Source organism: Electrophorus electricus, chromosome 6 (assembly GCF_013358815.1).
Source record: "Electrophorus electricus isolate fEleEle1 chromosome 6, fEleEle1.pri, whole genome shotgun sequence".
Classification (NCBI taxonomy): Eukaryota; Metazoa; Chordata; class Actinopteri; order Gymnotiformes; family Gymnotidae; genus Electrophorus; species Electrophorus electricus.
In genome coordinates this window covers 21,643,602-21,664,752 of record NC_049540.1, presented here as the reverse complement: position 1 = coordinate 21,664,752, position 21,151 = coordinate 21,643,602, and the positions used below count along the sequence as shown (strand labels likewise).

General features: G+C 37.1%; 2 protein-coding genes across 2 annotated transcripts; both read right to left on the bottom strand.

Moving 5' to 3' along the window:
- Positions 1-6,016: 6,016 nt before the first annotated feature.
- On the bottom strand, positions 6,017-9,531 carry foxi3a (forkhead box I3a). The gene is made up of 3 exons (XM_027004990.2): positions 9,458-9,531; positions 7,064-7,770; positions 6,017-6,915 (listed from the first exon to the last, which is right to left on the bottom strand). Exons 2-3 carry the CDS (start codon positions 7,617-7,619, stop codon positions 6,365-6,367), a joined length of 1,107 nt encoding a protein of 368 aa, XP_026860791.2. The 5' UTR covers positions 7,620-7,770; positions 9,458-9,531; the 3' UTR covers positions 6,017-6,364.
- On the bottom strand, positions 9,379-20,935 carry lcp2a (lymphocyte cytosolic protein 2a). Its single transcript, XM_027004979.2, has 21 exons — positions 20,427-20,935; positions 19,997-20,059; positions 19,238-19,284; positions 17,512-17,577; positions 17,380-17,408; positions 16,757-16,806; positions 16,459-16,651; positions 16,262-16,353; positions 16,102-16,159; positions 15,905-15,967; positions 13,801-13,829; positions 13,392-13,411; positions 12,501-12,617; positions 12,022-12,046; positions 11,590-11,602; positions 11,334-11,424; positions 11,047-11,087; positions 10,855-10,937; positions 10,167-10,241; positions 9,891-10,040; positions 9,379-9,773 (listed from the first exon to the last, which is right to left on the bottom strand). Exons 1-21 carry the CDS (start codon positions 20,502-20,504, stop codon positions 9,648-9,650), a joined length of 1,509 nt encoding a protein of 502 aa, XP_026860780.2. The 5' UTR covers positions 20,505-20,935; the 3' UTR covers positions 9,379-9,647.
- Between the last annotated feature and the right edge of the window lie 216 nt (positions 20,936-21,151).

The following is a 21,151-nucleotide window of genomic DNA, read 5'->3' as shown; positions in this document are numbered from 1 at the left end:
TTGTTTACATTAACTACATGCAAAAAAGTACAATTCTTACTTTGTGGATGTTTCCATGGTCACATAAACAATAATCCAAATATGCAAAAGTTACCCATAGAGATATTGCAGATCAAAACATAACAAGCTTGGAGCAAAGTAGAGTATAAACATTACTCTTTCACAACCTCATGTTATCTATCTACCTTCATCTTCTTCGAATCTGTTCATGTTTTCTTTCGCTTTGTTTAATTGCTGCGCTGACCTGATTAACATACTACGCATAACATGATGTTGTGTAAGATGGAAAAGAAAAGAGGATGCAGTTACTGTTGTGAATGTGCTATTACGCCTCCTCAACCCTACCAGGACCCAGCTACTGCACTTCTTGGAATTTGATGATTTATGTTGAAATGTCTTATTTGGGGTTTGGCACTGACCTTGTGGGTGTTTATTATGCAAACAGAGCACCTGCTGCTCACCCTCGCCTCGCAGGCAGCGGCACGTGCCATCCTCACCACTCACGCCTGCTCCACACTTGTACTGGTCATGTCCAGCAAGGGTCTGGCAGGAGCTCTGTATCAATACTACACTGCAGTCCAGGGCTTCAGCTGCAGAAGTCATAGCTGTCGTGCAGCAGCCAGAACTAAGCATTTGGTTCATGTGGATCATACTTGTTCTGTTTGTTTCTTCCACATAATGAATTAAATTTAATATGTTACCCTTTTTTTTTTAAAGCTCCACTCACACTCTTGTGGTATGCTAGTCTCTTTTTCTGCTCATCTTTCTTTTTCTGCTCCCCACCCCAATCTGGTGCAGCCTGGTGCAGTCTATGTTGCTGGCAGGTGCTGGAGATGAAGCAGGTGTAGCAAGAGATTGATCGATTTAACCACATTCTGTTGAGCAATATTTTTCAGTATGGAGAGATGGAGTTAAGCATGTCAATGCCTGCCAGTACAGAGTCACTCGCTCCAGTAAGAACTGACAGACAGATACAACGTTCCCTCTCCTCACCATTAAGAGCAGAAGTTGGCTAGAAGGGTTTGTCAGAGATAAAGTGCTATTGTACCATATTCCCTTCCATTCTGCTCCTTCCACTGATATTCTGTTGGTAGATGAAAATTTTGACAGTTAAATAAATGAATTAAAGTTTGTGCCAGACTGAGAGAAACTACTGCTTAACCTTTATTTGCATAAGAGTGACATTTAAGAGTGTGAGTGAGTGAGAGAGAGAGAGAGAGAGAGAGAGAGTGTGTGTGTGTGTGCGTGTGAGAAGTTAAGCAAGTGTCAGTGTCCCTGCAGGGCAGCCTAGGGGCAACCTGTTCTCCCATTCATGGGCTGCTTGTGGAGGCTTGTTCCATGACTTTGACACGTTCGCAGTTCATAAACTCCTGTCAGCTTCAGGTCTACACTTGAGTGCACCGAAACTTTACACTTACCCTTGCAGATCAGCAGAGCAATCTACTGTTGTTCTAACGGAGAGAAAGCTACTGATAACTACTGGTGACAAGCAACTATTTGACACTAGCATCCTTAGGAACTTGCTGTCCCTACTGAGGTAGTAATTTTAAAGTTCAGTTAAGCTCTTAATGGTGCCATCTAATGATTTTGGTATTAATCTGATAGCATTTGTTGGAATAACTACCATGGACTGTTTATTTACTGCACCAACAATAGTGGATAACAAATTAAACTTTTTGAGGGTTTGATAGTTGAGTGAAACATAGCTGAGTACCAGACCTAATGTACAAATAAGTAAAGCACAGGCCTAAGGGCCAATGTGTACCTGGACAGATCTGATGGAGGGTGATTTGTTGGTTTCTCAAGTCTAAGACAATGTTACCTCCCCCCACGTCAGACAGCTGCAGGCTTTAACCGAAGGCTGTAATCCAGCAAGCACAGTCTGGGTGATCTGAGCTGCATCAGTCAGCAGCATATGTAAATGTTTCTCTGGAGGCCAATTCACATGAGTGCTAGAACCCCTCTGTTTAATGCACTTTCATGTCTATTTTGTCAGTTTTCATGCAACACTCTCTGTTGACTTTTTGTTGATGTTTTATTTTGGGCACTTGTTCAAGTCGCTATTCATACTTTAAATCCGCATATGTAGGCCAGCATAAGTGGTTGTATTATTATGGTTGTACCCACAACATAATTACTCCAACCCTGTCAATTGATTCAGTACAAATTTGCACAGTATAAAATGGTATGCAAACAATAAAATTAATTCCTAAACAATACAGCTGTGATGACATTCACAATTATTCTTTATCCACTGAAATGTTTTATAGAAATAAAAAGGAAACACTTTGACTCAACATGACTGATCACTGAGTTTATGTGCTTGGCTGGAAGTATCTACAGGATCTCAAACCTGAAACTTTTTTGCCCATTGCCCAAATTTCTTGTAAAACTAAATCCCTGTCCAGACAACAGAATTCATGGAAAAAGTTTGTCGACGGTGACTGTCAACTGAGTGCTCGGCTGTGGAGTGTGTGATGTTTATGTGTGATTGTTTACTGTGTCTCACTTAGACATCTAGAGGGAAACCCGTGGGACTGGTGGTGAAGGATACGGGTAAGCAGCAGAGTTATAGGTGTCTGCTAGCAGGGAGTGAGGCAGGCTGGTGCAGGATCACAGTTCCTAAGGTGACACTCAGGAGCCTGTGCTCTTTTTTTAATGATCTATGCTATTGGGGTTCCACTTTATATTGTACATGTTTACTGTATTTTTGTTTAGCAATGAATACTATCCTTTTTGTTCCTGATCTGTATCTCCGTGTGTCTCTTGAAATCCTTTTTCTTTTTTTTTTTTTTTTTTTTTTTTTTGTGTTTGTATGGTCATTCTGGTTAAATTCCTTAAATGTATCCCTGTAAATCAAACACATTTTTGTGTAGTTTATATTCATGCAGTGACTGACATGCATTTTATATTCATGCAGTGATGGACACTGAAGTTCTAATGAAACTATAGAAACCATCGGATACTTGTAAGGCTGATTTTCTATGTCTTTCATGTTGTGTCCTGCAATAGTAAATAATATTATAAACCTACATTTAATTTACCTGCTGTAGTCTTTAAAGGAAATTTGACCAGTAGGTACTGCAATTGTAACTTAACTGAACCTAATGTGGCCAATGGCAAATTAGCAAAACAAATTGATTTTAGTATTCTCAAACAATATATTGACTGCTTTTCTATATGCAAACAAGCATGATTTTGGGAGTTATAAGACAGAGCTGTTTCTAACTAATTAGCCAGGAAGCCACTGGACACACAAAGCAAGCTGCCTGCTTCACCTCCTGATCTCCTCATCTGCTCTTTGGATGTAACACGTTTTCTCCACACCTGCACTTGATGGGGCTGCAGGGCATCTTTAATTGAGCTTTTATTATCTCTCTCCCCATCAGGATCTGTGTTTACAAATAACACTGGCCTCTTGATGTGGCATGTGTTAGAAAATACCAAGCACACTTACACTGTCGTTGGACAAAAGGCAGCTTTCAGGCAGAATTCAGACATGTCAATTTGAGAAGCCCACTATAGCTGGCCCAGACTGGGTTGAAGTTGTTGCATCAATAAAGATAAAAGTGTGAGTGTGTGGTGAAAGGGCTGGGTTGGTCTATGGTCTTTTTTTGTGTGTGTGTGTGTGTGTGTGTGCATGAGCAGTACATGCCACAGTTATCACTTCATCAGAAAACCAGATGACCAGGTGATCATGCAGTTTTTGTTGCCACGATCAGTTAAATTGTATCATAACTGACAGACTAACAGAAAATTATTGCATACATTTTCTGTGACTCTGTATATTAGTATATACTTTTATATTGTAATGTAGGGATCAATTCTACTAATATTTTAACTTGAATTATGTCATTATGAAGGTTTTTTCTTTCCAACCTTTGCTACCCTCCTTAATGTCAGAGAAAATTTTGTCAGAGTATGTCTATGTTCACTCTTAATTTAAAGTTAGACATACAGATACAGTTTACTATGACAGAAAGTACTTATTTAGTTGTTACAGAAGTGCTTATCTTTCAGTCCTCTCATGTGATTGCCTAAAAACATTTCATGACTATTTAACAAAAACATTCTTTCCCATTTTACTTCTCTTTTGAGCCAAGGGCACTGCAGACAGCACAATCTTGATCTAAAGACCATGTCAGGCACAAGACTGTAAATATAAGGCACACTTTCTGTGTAGCTAAGATCCAATCGATATGATTGAATTGATAAGTCTAAATGGAGAGCCCCACTTTCATGTGTAAAGATAGTAGATGGCTATGTTTTGAAAATACACATTGTAGGGAGGAGGACAGGAATGTCTAAGACTTGAGACCTTAAGGGCGGAGAGTCTGGATGTGACAGACAGAGAAGGCTGCAGGACATGCCATATTTATCTAACAATCAATAGAGGCTGATCATTATAAACTGTTTTAATTTGGTTACATTTTACCATTTACATTGATTCTCTGTAGGTCTTTATGACAATTATAGGATTTGACGTTCTTTAAGACATTACTTTGGTTCGTTAAGATACAGGACCCATAGTTTCTTAACACTTTTTCTCATTAGCATGAAATAGCCAGATTAAGTCATCATTTGAATCAGAATCTGAACTAAATACTGGGCAAATGTTCCAGGTCTAGTGCATTAAATATTGCAGATCACTCAGATCACACACAAATATTTATTCTATGTCAAACATACAGTAATACATACATGTACTGCATACATGTAGTAAACATAAAGTGCAGAAAACATTTTAATGAACAAATATACTTATTCTGTAGTGAAATAATAAAGTGTAAGCTTTTATTGTTTATATATCTTGAATTTCTTGAAATTTAAAAGTTAAAATGTGAATTTTGTCACTTTTTGTATTAAAAAACTATACTAATTGTATTAGATTTATAGTCATAAATTTGTTGTATGCCTTGTAGTTGTAGTCTACTACTCAATGCTTTAATCTAAAAAAAATATATTAAACAAAACCCAAGTTTCTGGCATACACATTCCCAGTGCTGCTTTGTGCACTTTGCACAGTCATAAGGAGAAGGCTGTGTGGAAGGCTGATTCCCATGCCGAGGAAGGTTAAGCAACAGGTGACATCAACATTTCCTAAAACACCTACCTGTGTTTGACAACACTGGTACATCCATATTACATCTACAAATACACAGGACAATTTTGTATCAGTGTTTTACATTTACCAAAGGATCCTGTATATGTGTATTTGGTGTTACACCAGCCTGCATTTTACAGTATCTTTGCTTTTAAATCCTCCCATTTATTTGTTTTATTTGACAACTGGAATACCACAACCTGTTACCACAACAATGTTACACAAATTAAAGCATCCCAAAATCTTAATTCAATTGTCCTACCCAAACTACATTATTTGATTTGAAGTAGTAGAACCATACCTTTGCAATGAAATGAGTAATGTGCAGTTGAGTTTAATATGCACCACAATTGTACATGTTAAACACAAATAGCTTATCACTTACTTTTCTTCTTCTTTTTTATCTTTATAGAACTTGTTCAAGAAGTTGATAGTAATTCAATAAGTTGTTAGTAATTAAAGGGCTACAGGGAATGCCTTGAAACCCAGAGGAACAAGTTTTGCTTAATATATTTTCCCTGCTGCCAAACCAGTCTTTTTCCCTCTCTTTTAGAGTTTGTTGTTTAACGGTTCCTTTGGCCATTCTCTTACCACCCTCCACCCCTCATGTGGATCAGTGACTAAAATAACAGATATCAAGAACATCTGACTTTAGTCTGCTGCAAGCACTAACAACTAAAACTCAGTAAATTTCATATTGTGTTTGCTTTTATGGAGTATATGTTGTAGTATTTCATCAAAAATAAATAATATCTAGAAGTCAAATAAAAAGAATTAGAATCAAAATAGTAAAACTGTCATAAATAAAAATATTAAAAATCTATAACTACACTGACATTTTCATATATTTTATATTAAGGATTCATACAAAAACTGCATTTTAATACATTTTATACTTTATTTTTTGCACAGATACATATATCCATATAAACATTTATTACAGTAAGAAAATATATCTAAAAAGACAATGCAAAATTTTGTTATACCTATGACAAATTTCAGTGCAGTAAATATACTACAACAAATGTCTCTTTCATAAACTGGGAGCATTTACAAAAAAAAGTCACAACAAAACGTTTTTAGTTGCAACCTGAAATGAGATGATACCAGCAGCTGATGCTGAGAGCAGGATGTATGACAGTTCACACAGTGTCCAATGACCAGATGACTCAGGAAACATCGTGGGAATTTCGTTAGGTCTTACACAGCTGCTTTGTTCAAGTGCCTGGTGGAAAAACACATGGAAGTCTCTTTCTTGCTCTACACCTCTGTGCCTTCCCGTAGATACACCATGCCAGCAGAGTCCAGGCCTGGGTAAAGATGGCTGCTGAACTGACTGAGGACTGAGTCACTGTAACTGCCTGTGTAGTGGGGGGGTGTGCCAGAGAGGTTGGACTGAGATGGGGGAGGAACCTGGGCCTCCCACTGTGGTACCGTAGCACCTGGAGAGTACTGGCCAAAACCTCCTGTTGGAGAAGCCCTTTGGGTGTCCAAAGGCAGGCCCAGTGGCAGAGAAGGGAGGAGCGCACTCTCTCGCATGCTACTTGAACCTGAGGTCACCTCATTAATATGAGACAAGAAGCCATTTAGACAGGGGGCTGAGCCTGTTGAGACTGGAGAGGGTCCTTTCTCTGGCTCGTGGTTGGGGTTATTCTGGTGTTCTGGGCTGGTTCCAGTAGAGTCTGTTCCTGCATAGCCTTTCCCTTCATCTTCAAGCAGGGAATCAGATTTTCTCTTCCTCTTACGACGGAAGTTGCCATTATCAAACATCTTTTCACAGTTAGGGTCCAGAGTCCAGTAGTTTCCCTTTCCTGCACAAAAATATATATGAAAATTTTATTACTATAAGAAATACTGCCTGACAAAACTTGCTTCAGTTGCATGCATGTTGAACAATGTTGGTCTTAAAATGGATTAAAGCTCTTACAATTAAATTCAGCAGGAGAAACATATTCTCACCTGGATCATCATCATCCCTTGGAACCTTCATGAAGCAGTCATTGAGTGAGAGATTATGCCGAATGGAGTTCTGCCAACCAGCTTTGCTCTTGTTGTAGAATGGGAAGTTGTCCGCCACATACTGGTAGATTTGGCTGAGAGTCAGCCTGCGATTTGGGGCCCCATTTATTGCCATGGCAATCAGAGCTGAGTAAGAATAAGGGGGCCTGACAAGTTTCATCAGGTCCTCTTGAGAAGGCAGGGGAAACCAGCTGAAAGGTCCTTCTGTGGCCCCCATTCCTCCTGTTCCGATGTAGGGTCTCTGCATTCCATAGGGCTGAGGAGCTCCCCCAAGACTGGCTGCTGCTGTGTTAAGGCCAGGGCCACTGAACCACAGATAAGGATTGGAAGGCAGGCTGCTGTAGTCTGCCAGGTCACAGGCAGACGGCAAAGTCTGTTGTGGGCTTGGCAGAGGCGGAGGGGTATAGAAGCTGTCACTGTACAAGCTGTACTCTTGGGATTCCTGCCCCATATTGTCAAACCGGGGTGACATGGCTTGTGGTACAAATGATGTCATGCTCACCGTAATTCTCTTTGTTGCCTTCTCTCTTTGCAGCTGAAGATGGACTGAGTACAGTGCAGGAAAACTCTGTCTTCTTTGTCCCACTGTCTATATGTCCGGCTCAGGTGGGTTGGTCAGGTGCACCATAACCTGCCACCTGTTTTACCTGGAAAATTTATACTTGGTTGGCTACGCCCTCTTTGGTTTGATTGGTTGTTTCTATTACACCTCACACCTAATTTGTTTTTGATCAAATTAGAGGTGGAGTGGAAAAACACTTTTGGGAAATGGGGCAATATTCCAGTAGTACATGTTTGTGGAAATAACCTACACCCTTGAATTGTAGTAGCACTCAGAAATATTTAAAACATAGCAATGACAATTCTCAAAATGTAAATATCAGTCATCTTTGATGTAAACGCATGTAAAAGCTCTAAATAATATTACAATTTTCAAATGTTTTTATATATTCTAACTTTTTTTTTAGTAGAACAGCTACATTATATTGGAAAAAAATAAGAAAAAGTAAATCTAAACTTCGTAACCTCACTTTGTAAATTTATTTGTGTTTGTCTACTTCAGGAGGTACCTATCCTTACCGCATCCAATACATACAGTGAATTTACAACTGTTTAAAGTTGTCACTTAGAATCACGAATATTGCCAGGCATAATTAATCCCGAAACGAATACCAGATGATATCCCCTCCCCCACCCTCATTCCAACCGCACGAACATACAGAGAGACGACGTCGCGCTGGAGTGATCTATTCATGCTCTCTTTCTGAATTTACATTTTTAAACAAGATCCCTCATGACCCACCCACGCGTCACAGCGTTCACCTGCTCCCTGTAAAACGTACATCAGCACACATGTAGCTGACTGAAGGACTAGAACCAAGAATAAATACCAACGTATCATTTAGGCTAACGTGACTGTCATATCATGATAATTTAGGATACCTTCCAGTTTTTGTGTTTGTTTTTCTCTTTTAGATTTGCATAATACATCACAAAATGCCCAGTCGAACATCAAAGATTGTCAGAATGAACCTTATTGTTTCGCTCCACCAGTAGCCTATCAATGACAGGCTAATACAGGTTTGAGAGACATTTACATAGCCCACGGCAAATATTCGAGCCACCGCTAGCTGGGATTGTAATTTTACTGGATTGACATGTTTAACAATCACTTGTAATTGAATCCCTTTGTGTAGGCTTACGCTCGGATCCCTGATGACAGTTTGATAGTTTTCACTGCAGGACGTTTTTAACTGTCAAGATATTATTGAAATAAGGGAAAACCCAACTCTTTAGCTTGCCAGCAATTCAGCAATGGCAGTTATTTTGTTTTCAATAGTAGCTACTCGCGTAAGAAACACAGACGTCTGTCCCTCACGCAACAAGTTATTATCTTTTCTGAATACAAATTTAACGAAATATGTAGCGTTTAAACGGGTACATATTTTGTCACAACCATTTGGAAATTACACACACAGCTGATGAACGCCCTCTGTCCAAAAGGTCCTGTTTTTTTGAAAACTTGTACTATTTTACACACGTGTGTGTGTGTGTGTGTGTGTGTGTGTGTGTAAAGAGAGTACGGTGGTAAAAATTTCATATATATATTATGTGTATGTATATATGTGTGTGTGTGTGTGTATATATATATATATATATATATATATATATATATATATTATATATATATATATATATATATATATATATATATCTCCTCTGTATGTATAACAGATTTACATGATGTACATTAGTACCCTAAATTCATCATTTAATGTTTTCTGTCATGGTATAACCTAATATCTAATACATGAATGCATAGTCAACTCGTACTTATTTGTTTTGATTGTGGTGTCAGCAGAGGTCTCTAAACTTTGCATTGAATCCTTTGGGGGGTGAGGTTCTTGCTATGTAACTGAAATGCTCATAAGTCTTTTTTGTTCATCAATTGTGATATATAACCATCTGCTGTTAAAATATTGTCTTCTTAGTGCAGTGGTTGTGATAGGTTTATTGTAGAGGGTCAAAATCCGGCCGGGTGAGTAAGAGCACACTGGTTCTGTTGACCTCTTCCACGATTCTTAGCATCAATCAGCAACAGTGGCATCTGCATATGTTGCTTGATAATGTCACTGACACTCGGAAAGATCTGTCAAACACATAATAAAAAGCTTCCATCAATTTAACCTTTTAACATACAGTCTAAATACAAACATGTTGCATCTAAAACTAATGAGTACTGTTATAATAGAAAGTACTGGTGTACCTCACAAGATTTCAGGCCAGTACCAAGAAGGAAGCCATTTTGTTCTTTGCGAATTTGAATGTTGAAAACCTTGTTTTGGTAAAGTACCATGAGAGTGTAAGGTTGGCTAGCTGAGCCTTTTGAGCTGTCTCGTACTAAGAATGCTCCATCCTAAAGCAGGAAAAATGTGGTTTGAAACAACATTTTCAAAATTTCACCTGAGTACTTATGTATAAGCATTATACAAACATACAGGGATCTGGATACAATTGAAAAAGTGTAATAAAATTGACTCACCCTATTTACCACTCTCAGACTATTCTCTGCTTGACCGCGTGTAACCTGTCCCACATACCAAGCAGGGTCCATGTCCTATTGATAGTGTAAGCAAAATAGTTCATCAGTACTACTGAAAATGTTCTCTTAATTTATGGTGTTTACATGTTATTTCATTTGTTCAAAGTCACAATTTGATTTCTTTTGTAGTTTTGTTTAATTCATATTATGAAATACACCATTTTTCAAATTTGATTCTTTCTGGGAACTTTCTTACTTCTTTACTCCATAAAAAGACATTCCCCCCCCCCCCCCCCCCCCCCCCCCACCTATTTTTAATTTGGTTGTCTACAAAGTAAGTCTTGAATCAAATTATGAATATAAGATAGAGCAACATAACTCAAACCCTCTCTTTTGGCTTTACAGAAAAGCAGTGGTCAGGTTTGGTAAACCATGTTATTTGTAGTACATGTTCTATGCAATCACCTCCTTTGCAACTACAAAAAAAAATATTGCTGCTACTGCTTTCATAATAATAATAATAATACATTGTCATAAGGGTCATCATAGTGAGTAGAGACTTCTGAGTATAGTTCTGTCAGCACAGATCATCTGAAACGGTGGACATGCTTCTGAGACTCATGGAATTACAGTAAAAAGGCGCCACCTGCTGAAAACTACCCCATGTAACAATCACTATCCAACTAACCTGTTCTCCAAATGTATCTTGGTCAGGGAACCTTACTGATTGTTGTGGTGTGGTTCTTGAACTACTCCTGTGGCTGTTAATTGCTGTCAATTAAGAAAAATCTGGTTGGTATTCAATTTTGTTGGGATAGTTAGCAATAAATCAGAACAATAGAACTATAATGGGAGATTTTGATATTTCTAATGCACATACCCTCTTGTAGTCTTGATGGTAAGGATCCAGTCTGGTGTATACTGTATAACAATAACAATAATGCCATCAATACCAATAACATCAACAATAACAATAATAATAAGATTTTTATGTCAAGGAAGGCATATAAATAATAAAGCAGTCCAATACAATGTAAAGAATATATATTGCATTTTTTTTTCTAGACATCACTTTTAGAGTAGTTTGTCATTAGTGTGTTGTTATTGTAATGAGACGGGTATGTTTTACTTCTATTAGACCACATTAGTACTAAAACAGAAAATAACCTGTCAGGTTGCCCACTGTGTCCATGTGGTGGTGGTCTTGGTGATGGATTTCTGGAGTGCAGGGGGAAAGTGTTGGAGCTAGGTCTGGCATCTGTGAAAATAAGCAGGTATACACACCAGAGCAGTAAGCTATTCATCCTGTGCTGTTTGGGGTATTAGTATAAAATATATGGCAGTACTGGTCAACAACCAAATTTCAGTCAAACCGTAAAACTAAATAAACAATATTATCACAAAACATGACAGAAATACTTACTGTCATCATGAAACTGTGAGAGACGATACACAAATAAGAGGCAAAAACAAGTAGCAAAGAACAGTGTGAAAGATTCTAGATGTTAGATCCTTGATAAGATATAACATGTATGCACAAAAATAATGTGTAAACAGCTGACATTTACATGATGATGCACTTTGTGTGAGGTCAAAGTCTAACTTATATCCTAACTAAAATGAACCAGCATTCTCTCACTGATACAGAATGTTTGTTGGCTCAGTATGTCAAGTTAAAGAAATGGAAACAAATAGGTCATGAACAAGAGCAGGTTTCTCAAGTACACTTACAGTGGCACATTTGAAACATGTTACAGTAATGCAGTATTGCAGTAAGTAATTGTTTTTGTCTTAAAAGGTAATAACTACCATTCAAAAGAAATCATGCAACATTAAAAGTTATTGCAATACCCACCTCATTTCTGGGATCAGGTGCATGTCTGCAAGAAAAGTCAGACAATTCGAGTCATTAAACTCAATAAACTTTAGCATGTTACAAGTTACAGTAACATGGTCCTTTATCCTCAAGTAAACAGAGCTGCACTATAGATAGCTGCATATACATATAATCTAGACCTAGCATGACTAATGATGCAACAGCATAGCTGGCCAAGAAACAATCAAGAGGCTAACTGATCAGTTAGTGGTAGTGGTACTTCACTTGTAACTGGAAGGTTGCTGGTTCAAGCCCCACCACTGCCAAGTTGCTACTGTTGCCTATACTCAGTCATAAGTAAATTACTTTGTAAAAAATGCCATAAATGTAAATTACTTATGATCCCCTGAAATGAGGGGAGGAGGATTATATGTATAAAGGGACAGGGATTCACCCAGTATAGTTGTAAAGACCCTTGAATAAAACCTACATTCTACACTTTAACCTTATAGTCATACCTGTTATGAGAATGACTTGGGGTGAGTGAGGAGGCACTCCTTCGTACCCCCACAGCTGGCAGTGGAGGTTTGGGCATTCTCAGAGGTTCCACAAACTTCTCTGGTCCAGCAGGTTGGCTAGTATCACAGTCATAAAAGACCTAACATTCAGTTTATTATATTGTAACACAGAATCATTAATCCAAGCAATATCCTGACAATAAAAACAAACAAAATTTCTGTACTACACAATTATTGTAAATGTGCTTTGAGAACAGGTGACAACAAACATAGTGCTATGTTCTTAGTGGTGCAAATCTGGAAGTAAATTCACAGACACTAATTATAGTACAGGTCCACACCGGAAATCAATTTTGCATGAGCCGCTCAAATGTGTAACAAGCCTATTAATTACACTTATTTATTTACATTTATCTGATGCTTTTATCCAAAGCAACTTACAATTATGACTGAGTACAACTTGAGCAATTGAGGGTTAAGGGCCTTGCTCAGGGGCACAACAGTGGCAACTTGGCAGTGGTGGGGCTTGAACCAGCAAATTACAAGTCAAGCAGCTTAACCACTGAGCTACCACAATAACAAACACTCTAAAGACAGAGTATTTGCAACAATGTCATATTAGTACTGTAAGCACTCTGTATCTGTATACCATATCATATAATTTATGTTGTCAATCTTTATTATAAAAGTAATTGCACACAGCTGATACCTTCACAGACAAATCTGTCACCACATGACAACTCATGTGCATATGACTTGGAATTGGATGTGTGTTTTAAGATATTGGATTAGATAGGGCAGATGCCAAGTGCTAACCCATACTTAAACAGATACTTGGGAAAAACAATAGCATTACAATCATATTTTTAGATGAAAAGGAAGCAGTAATACCTCCTTGGTGGTGGGGCAGTCTGTATAAGACAACATTTATTAAAAATTTAAAAAGAACAAAAAACAGACATATTAAAACTGAGAGTCTTTAATCAAACAGTAATTTAACAGTTTAATTGCATCATGTTAAAGAAATATCACAAATCATTATGTGTGAAGCAAATAATTACTTTATGACATTAAAAGCCACTTATAGTGTAGAGGTAAACTGTAAGTGCTTTGTCATAGCTAATAAACTTGTTTATATTTTTTAATACTTTATACTTTTTTATACTTTGTGTATACCTTTGCATTGTTTTGAACATTTTAACCATTTTAGAAATAAAGGATCTACTAACACAATCTTACAGAATGTATTTCATAAAGGGTATCACAGTAAAACATATATTTGCTAAGATGGCAGACTTACCCTGTCATTTGTGGCACTGACATTCACACCTGTGTATAAAGATAAGAGACAAGTATTAATATACATCTCTAATGCTAGCTCAGCTTATCTCATAAGTTCACTGGACAGAATGGGTTTTTATGGGATGGGGGTCCGTCACTATATTTCCAGTTTTTCTCAAAAATATCAGCTGAAACTGATGTTTCTGTTCAAATCACTTTCCAGCAATCCAGTGCACACAATGCACACAATATAGCACAATACTACAGTTTCAGTTTAAAAAGAATTGCTCAGTGGTGTGAATTTGAAATGTCTAAATTATTTGTGTACTGGGCTTGCTTCTTTATCAATAATTTTGTAATTATACACAGAATAGGATATCAAATATCCTGTGCCAAAACATTAGAGCTTCACGCAAAGTCCAGCCCACTCATTTCAGAAAAGAATACCACAAGGTAGGCATCTTCTTTTTTTGGTGTTTTGCTAAATTAAGTCCACGACACTTTCAGAAAGCTCAACAGTGAGGTCTGGTGTCCTAGCCCCACCTCACTCCAAGTTCAATTTTAAACCCAGCCACAACTCTTTAAACATAAACACAAATTGGCCTCCCTGGTGACTAAGACCATACCCAGCCCCACTAGCACCGTTAGTTCAGGCTCAGTGAGACCAGTTCCATCTGGATCTACTACAATACACAATGATATGACAAAATAACTCACTCACATACCCAATCCTCTATGTACCTAGAACACCGAACATTTCAGCCATTCCAACTTTATAGTGCATTTACCTAGCAAGTCTGTACTCTACTCATCCACTACCACTGACTAGCCCTTTCAGCTACTTTCGATAACTCCTTCACAGCTGCCCTACGTTTACGGCCTCTGAAACTACACAAGCAAAGATGTGGAAGATGTAGCTGGAGATCCCCCAACATTTATCTCTATCAGTCGTAAATGTGGTTGCCACCTGTGTTCTATCACCTCAGCAATCAAATCTAAATACTTCAGCTTCTTCGTTTCATTATCAACTGCATTCTCAAATGGAATTATTAACTCTATAAACTAAGATATCCATTTACTTTCAGAGTACACTACCATGTCTGGCCTTAGTGTAGTAAATGCAATACACCTTTGGGCCTGAAGTTTTTCTACCTAAATCCAGTGCCAGATTACCAAATAGGCACCGGCCTAGGGGCCCCATGCCTTTTAGGGGCCACACAACAACGGATTAAACAAACAAACAAACAAACAAAAGGGGCTTGCATAAGGTTTAATCCAGCACTGTCTACATCCACTGGCAATTTCCAATCGCACACTTCGCTCATCTTCCGATATTTATTGCATACGTTTGCTCTCCAATGCACTGCCCTTTACTCACAACCCTAACCACTATATTTATATCACTGCTAGTCAAAGTGTTTAACCTCTAAGTGCTTACTATTGAATAAACATGCTAATGCACTAAGCATCTAAGCATCTGATTATGTCTCCACCTTCATGTATATGCCATGTAACAAACTAACCTCACATGCTGATAAAATATGCTTCAGTGTGCCAATCCAGAAACATAACTTACAACTATGATCTTCACCTACCTACTGTTCAAGGTTTGGTGGGGTTGGAAGGATGTTGTAAGATAATCCAAGCAAAAATTTAATGCGACTGACATCCACTGCCCACTGCTCTTGCCAGGTGATCTTTTGTTTCTCTAGATTTTCCGAGCAAAGCCGATGTTTTCATTGTGACGTTACTGTTGCAAGCTGTGCTTCCACTTCCTCTTTCTCTTCGTGAATCAAACTAGTAATCATTCATCTTCTCTCTGACAATGTGGACTAGTAAATGCTTTCCATGAATCACATGACCCAGGGCCTGATTCTCTGCATTGCATTTGTCCAATCACAACCCTGTTCTTGGAAACTGCACCGGTACTCCAAGATCCCTGCTTTTGTGATTGGCACTGTCACTTTTTTCAGTACATCCTTAGACCTTAACAAAATCATCTAAGGACTCACCTTCCTCATCTCAGGACTCACTTCCACTTTAGTAATTGCAACCTCATAAACTGTCAGTGGCCATCTGATAAACTTTAGTCAATCGAGGCTATCTATTTTTAAAGAAGTTACCTTGAACTGGTGCATTGTTAGACCTTCTTTCCAGAGTACCTGGCTTTTTACTGCGATCTGGAGCTGAGGATAACATGAACAAGTGAAAGTATGAATGATGAATAAATGATGGATGAATAAATCAAAAACTAAAAAACACAAATAACAACTAAATAAACAAACAAACAAAAACACAAATGCATTCTGTGTATTCTTACGAGGAGGTTTTTGAAGTCTCTGAGGGGACTGATCTGTCCTCTGATATGATCCAAGGACCTGCAAGTCAAAAGATTAATTCATTGCCACTGTAATAAATATATAACTAAATAATGAAAGCAACAGAAGAGATGATGATTCTGGTAACTGTGGAGGACTTACACCTGGGCGTCCTGAAGTTGGAAGGGGAGGACCAGGCCCAGGACGTGCAGGAGGGACTGGTGGCTGGCTTTTGACTGAAGTATGAGCCCGGTCTATATTCACAGCAAAGGTATGTGTACAGAGGTACATAAACCGAAAAATGTATATGTTCTTCTAAAATGGAGGAGTAAGTATGAAACGTCCACTGCAATATTTACCAATGTACTCGCTGTTGCACATGGGCTTGGCAGCACAGATCTGGTGATGCGGCGCATCATCAGACGGCTCACTCGGGGGTGGCTCGTAGTCGTTATCACTGTCCGCTCCTCCTTCTGTTGCTGATTCATAATCTCCACCACTGCCTTCAGCATTGTTATTTGAATCTGGGCTCTCATAGTCATCATCACTTTCCTTCACAGAAACAGTGACAATACAGAAAGAAAAAATATATAGCATGACTTATAAACATCAGTTCAAAACAGTTGAAAGAGGTGATTCAGAAAACTTAAGTCTTACAAATTCTTCAGAACCCCATCCTTGGTCATGGTCATCATGCGCAAATTCCACTGTAAATTACAATTAAAAATAAAAATGTTTTTAATATTACAGTTGGCACCCAGTTTCAGGTAATGTTGAATTAGGGGCATCTGTTGGTTTTCACATTTCCCCATATATGATGCATACCCTAATTATGATAGCTACAGACACTCATTTGATTGTTTTACTGTTTTGTTTTTAGTTGTGTGTCTTCTTTTCATCGAATTTGGTTGGTTTGTTTATGCTTATGACTTTGTTAATACTGTTACTATTACTCCTGCTTCCTGAACTCAGGTGTGCCAAACCCTACTCATTTCACACTTAAGCTTTTTCATTCCTCAAGCATCCCATCCCAGGTGTCTAATAACCAATTCACTCTGCTTCAGTATTATTTGCCAGATGCTAAAGGCAAAAAGCAAGCAGGCTTCTTCTCTTAGATTATACCCTATACAAATTGCATATCCCCCCCCCCCCCACATCACAAATGTATTCGAGCCCTGTGTCTGTTCTTTTAATCTGACAGTATTATTTGTCAGATGCTAAATGCAAAACTGGTAGTAAAATCTACAGCATACGTGATTATACATACAAGTTATCTGTACCTGTTTCTTGGTATTTGGGTGCAGAGGTTCTATAAAAAAAGGAAAATTGGAAAAAAATACAATAATTGGTTGAGGCTACTCAAAAGTACAAGTGAATAAAGGCTCATTACAAACAAGTGGGTAACCACTTGCCTTTTTGGGAAAAAACTCCTCTTTTCCTCTTTCTTGTTGATTTCCCGACATATTTTGGAAATTAGTCTACAACAGCAAACAAATTACACATCTTTTTATTTAAAATTATTCAACATGTAATTTATTTTAGGTATATCTCTCTATTTTACATTGTATGTTTATTGACTGATCACAGGCTGTTTCAAAGTAAATATAACTAACTGGTCTTCAACCCAATACTTCAGGTGTCAGACAACTCACTAAAAGCACAGGATAGTTGTAGGTGGGCGCACTATCTGAGGGCTCAGTTTTGGCAGGATGTGGTAACTAAAACAGTCGTGTTTTCTTTTTTATACTTTTAAAATCCCATATAAGTCAAATGTGTGCCCCCAGTGTGACATTCAGAAACACTATCTTTAATATTCAATGTTTTGACCAGTGTTGCATATTCTAGTTCAAAACTAAATTTTCTGTTCCTTAAAAGTATGCACATTATGCCATTTCATATATTACCAGTACTGAGCACCACATGATTCTACTGTGCAATAGTTCCTGTCACATCTGCATGTGTTGCACTATCATTGTTGAACAGTGCTTCCTCCTAATGTCAGAGCAGGCACCAAGACAGAGAGCTTAGCACTTTTTGTACTACAGCAAACCCTGTACGATCTTCTAAATAAAAATGAGTTGTTTCTAAATCTAAACATTCTAAATAAAAATTAGTTGATTAAGATTGCTAAGGAGAACTGATGAATAACATTGCTAGGTAGTAAAATATATGCAGATCCATTTTATATAAAGTGTCTCTATTACCTTTGTACTTACATACAAATAATAAATGCAAGTGTAATGTAACTACAAAGATGGCATGTTCTATCACAAAGGGATTACATTAGTACAGCATATGTAAATACACATGGATTAAAATAATTCACATACCAAAAGTGCTTATCAGAAAGTGTAACTTTTATGTCATTATCATAAAATATTTCTGTTTAGTAGCATAGGGTTCATTTCAGTTTAGGGTTGGGCACACGACATACAGCTCACACACTACTCGCAGTGCACATTGCTTACACGATGTTAAATAAATCAAACATTAGGGGGATGTGTTCCCCCAAACCTACACCTCTATTTTAAGGTGATAACAACTGTATTATTACCAGTAAATGAGCAGTTCTGGGGTTATTGTGTTACAGCATAATTAGCTACATGTTAGGTAACTTGACATTTCCTGTACAGTGTGAGCACCCTCATAATGTAATTACACACAACTTTTTTTAGAAACATTCAGACAGAAGTCTGTTAAACTAGGACCTTGAATACAATTCTAGATAAAAATATTGAACTTAGATAAGGTAACAGGGATATATTCCCCATTCCATCATATTAAAGTAAGCCTAACTTAGCTTTTCTTGCTTAAGTCTCCATATTTATTGCTTAAGTCTCCATATTTTATTGCTTGAGTCTCCATAAGACAACACAGCAGAAATAAACTCATTTGATATGTATCTTCAACTTTTAGTTACTTGAATGTAATGAAAAGTAACTATGATATGTTACAGAAATTGGATAATAGTACTGATATATGATTGAGCTTTAATATTATGTCTGCACAAAAAGAAGAGGATAGTCAGATTTGTTTTCAGTAATTCTCTTAAAATTAAAAGCAAGAGATATGATTAACAAATAAGTACAATGACACTAAGCAAACCTCAGCATAAAGCAGTTAAACAGCAATACTCACGGGGCATGAAGTTTGGGGAATTTTTGAAGGTCATTCTCTGACATATTCTACAAACACACACACAAAAAAATATTTTTTTTGTTTGTTCTTTTTACAAGACACACCAAAAGACAAACCGGAAATAAGAGGTATAAACAGAATATATACAAACTCCATCCCTATGATTATTTAATTCCTAGATTTTTGGAATACATTCTTTTTTGAGCTGTTCCGACTGCTGTAGACAATTCCTAAATAATGGATATTGGACACAAACATATTAAAGTATTCTTTTCACTGTACACCTATCTCTACTTATTTCATTTATATGTGTATTTTCATTTATAAATAACCAGAGATAGATAACACTGCCAGTAAGATGACGTAATCTTGAAATCATGCTGATTGTAGCTTTTTTGACCAACCATTTAACAACTGTTAATAAGACACCATTTCTAATAATGGCATGTCCTTAATCCATGGCAACATGCAACAACATTGACACAGTGTGTAGGGAAAATCTGAATCACAGATCAAGATAAAACTGTAACTGTATTCGTTACATTTTATTTTTAAGGGGAAAATTAAATACAGGCACAAATATATTTAGTAATCTTTTTAATTTTTGCAGCATGTGTTTGACAACTTTGAAAATTTTAATAATTGTGAAAACCTATGAATGTAGTAGTATATAGAATGCCTAGTACTCTACATATTACTTTTCAAAGTACTGTGGTTACAAAGGATATCCAGGGAGTGGGAAGGTAAATGTATACATACCAGGAATCTCTGTCCATTCATATTGTATTTTATAATCACTTTGTCACATCCTGTCAGGTCTCGCTGTTGAGGAAAAAAAGTAAGAAATGTGAATAAAAAAATAGAATAAGTTAGACTCACAAAAGACTCACAACATCAGTGTTATGGGCATGGGAAAGTTTAACATAAAAAGTATTTGCGTATGCGTGTGTGTGCACGCCTATGTGAATTTATTATTTAGATTATATTGCTGATATAGGCCTAATGTAACCCTCAAATGTGTGCTGCTTTAAAATGAAATATTCTGGATTATATACAAATTAAAAATACATTTTCAAATGGCTTTAATATTCTAATTCGATGTTAATATTTATAAAAAAAAGAAAGAAAAAGGGGGGAAAAAATGAAGAATGGCAATGTCCAATAACAGTGTAGTAAGAAAGTAACTTACCCTTTTCAGAAAGTCAGCCAGGTGCTGTGGATCCCAACTCATGACCTCAGTTTTTGATGGAATGCTATCAAAACTCATAGTTCCAAATTTGCCAATCTCTAGGATAAGAACAAAAATTACACAAGCCCCAAAATGGCAGCTCCTTTGACTGTACGCTCACATCACATTAGTCATAACTGGTGAAAAGCTGAAAACACGATTCACTGATATGCCACTGTGCCTTTTATAGAAGCCTACAATAAGACTAAGTAAAAAATGTTTAAAAGAAAATTCTGTTTTATAATCAACTATAACAAAGAACTTTAACAGTGAATGCTCAGCATAAAATTTGAGAAGACAATAAAAAAGAAACACAAATAAAAAATAGATAAAGAAAGACAACAAGTTTGATTAAAAAACAACTCAAAATTCTACCACTATACTATTGTAAGTCATTAAAAAATACAACCAGGACTTGTTCGAGCACACTGAACGAAGAAAAAATGACAGCACTTCCCTCTAGGTTTCCTGTTGATCTCAGTGGTAACACATAGGGGAAGTACAACCAGTTATGCGAATAATAAATTAACACAGTTGTCATTTTGATCTGCAAATGCGAATCCCCAGTTTTAAAAAATCTTCTTATAAGTGTTTACTCACTTATTTATTTAGACAAGGAAATAAATAAAGTAAATAAGATGCCTAAAAAAGTAGGTATTGTCCATATACTCCAATCTGTCGATAAT